This window comes from Ambystoma mexicanum, chromosome 3p (genome assembly GCF_040938575.1).
Source record: "Ambystoma mexicanum isolate Mex_15411 chromosome 3p, UKY_AmexF1_1, whole genome shotgun sequence".
NCBI lineage: Eukaryota > Metazoa > Chordata > Amphibia > Caudata > Ambystomatidae > Ambystoma > Ambystoma mexicanum.
This window is the reverse complement of record NC_090925.1, coordinates 116,684,957-116,687,293: the sequence shown is the minus strand read 5'-3', so window position 1 is coordinate 116,687,293 and position 2,337 is coordinate 116,684,957. Positions and strand designations below refer to the sequence as shown.

At 38.6% G+C, this 2,337-nt stretch overlaps 1 protein-coding gene across 1 annotated transcript; it reads right to left on the bottom strand.

Moving 5' to 3' along the window:
- Positions 1–1,129: 1,129 nt before the first annotated feature.
- Positions 1,130–2,056, bottom strand: LOC138579809 (olfactory receptor 5V1-like). The gene has a single exon (XM_069650038.1). It carries the CDS (start codon positions 2,054–2,056, stop codon positions 1,130–1,132), a length of 927 nt encoding a protein of 308 aa, XP_069506139.1.
- Positions 2,057–2,337: the final 281 nt, after the last annotated feature.

The following is a 2,337-nucleotide window of genomic DNA, read 5'->3' as shown; positions in this document are numbered from 1 at the left end:
CTAAAACCAACAGGGTTCCCTAGTCACAAGGTGAAACAGACACAATTAAGAGATATTCCTCAATCACCTTTTGTCGGAACGCGGGCCAAGGGAAGGCAATACTCTCAACAGGGGTGCAAACGTGATTTAGCAGCGACCCAAACAGCAAAGTACAACAGTCCAAATCAAAGAGAATTTCCAATCAAGGATCTGTAAACAATATATACACTGTAAGTAAATGCACCATCTGCAAGAAAACCAAATACAAAAACTGTACAAACCCCACCACTGTGGAAAGAACAGAGAATATGCAAGGAAACAGAGAATACAGGGGTGAAAGGCAATTCAATGACCACTATGTTCTCTTCAAAGGATAGGTGTTTAATGAAAAAGGTGCATACGTTACCTAACCAATCTCTAGGGTTCAAAATGGACCAGGCAGACAGCTATGGGTACAAAATTGCATACAAAGCAGACCAAGGCAGTATCACAGAGTGCCACATTTAATAACACTCAAAACAATGCCCGAATGCCCAATAAAATGTTATACAAACATTCCAACTAATTGGGCAGAATAACAGTAATTTAATTAACAAGGAAGGATATACACTTGTAGGAGCGAACCACAGGAAATCCAGTGTTTGACATACTGATTTTAAAACTGTGCATTTTATTGAACACATTTTAAAACAACAAAACATTTATATCAGCACAATAGTTCATCATAACATTAAAGCATAGTAGAAAATGTGGTCAGAATTTCGGAGATAGCAAATAAGCAGAAACCTGTAACAAAGCAAATGTCCCGTCAATATCTTGAGATGAATCAATAACTCCTAAAATTGAATCAAACATGTATTAATCAATACTAAACATGGTATTGAGGCTCAACCCAACATGTTTCTGTCCCGAACACTGTAATTGTTGGACATTCCTCAGGGAGTGTACATAGTATATCCTGATCAAAGGATGTAAATATCTTCAGATGTCTTCTGTTTCAATTGGGTATATTCGTGCCATTGGGCTGTTACCAGTGTATATCCTTTCTTGTGAGCTACATTCATAACACATCATCAGTAATGAACATTGAATTGTGCTCCATTGGTCTTCATGCTAGTGTATCTCATAGGTAGTTTTTAATTCTTGCAAACTATACTGTATTCTTTTTTTTCCTTAGAGTGTTTTTCAACTCTGTGTTTTTTAAACTGTATATAATGGGATTGCACAGGGGAGTAACAACAATGTATGACAAAGACAGCAGTTTGTTGGTTTGAATTGAATATGTTGATGTTGGTCTCATGTAGGTAGACAAAATAGTTCCGTAGAACAAAATGACCACAGTGAGGTGGGATCCACAAGTGGAGAAAGCCTTACGCCGTCCCTCCGTAGACTTCATTTTGAGAATGGCTGAGATGATTTTGATGTAAGATGTGATAGTTAGACCAAATGGCATCAGTCCGACTAGAACACCCATGCTGTAGCTTAGGGTCTCAACAGTCTGTGTGCTGGTACAAGAAAGCTTCATCAGGGCTGTCAAATCACAGAAGAAGTGGTTCATTGTGCGAGAATCACAGAATGTGAGCCACGAGAGAGCTATGATGTGTGGTATAGGAACAATTAGACTAACTGCCCAGGTCCCCACTGCCATCTGGATACACAATGATTTATTTATGATGACCATGTACCGTAACGGATTGCAGATGGCCACGTACCGATCATAGGCCATAACTGCCAGAAGAAGGAATTCTGTGCCCACCACAACAATAAAAAAATATATCTGCACTTGGCACTCGGAAAGAGATATTTGTAAGACCTCCATAAAGAAGTTAGCCAGCATTTTTGGGAAAATAATTGTTGCATAAGTGATGTCCAAGCAGGACAAGTTTGTGAGGAAGAAATACATAGGTGTGTGCAATTTTGAATTAGAATAGACAATCGCCATGATAAAAACATTGCCTACCAAGGTCAACAGGTAAATCAGCAAGAAAGCAACAAAAAGAGGAACTTTCAGCTGTGGAAAATCTGAAAAACCCACAATGATGAACTTGTTTGTTGAGGTCTGATTTTCTCTATCCATTTGTACAGCGGTGCAGAGCCAGGTGTTGGAGTTTCATAGCAACCTTCAAATATAAAAAGAAAGGCCATCACAAAACACATCACATGCTCTGTGGAAGGAGAAGTGGGAATGGGTGGTTAGAAGACACAGATCCCATGTTTCTAATAAAATAAACCTATTTAACCTGTATACACAACCCTTCTAATATAGTAGTACAACAGAGTTGATGTTTTGTTGATTTTTGTTCTTGCTAAGTTATCTTAGGATATCCAGGTTTATATACCGGGGTGCTGATACCAATG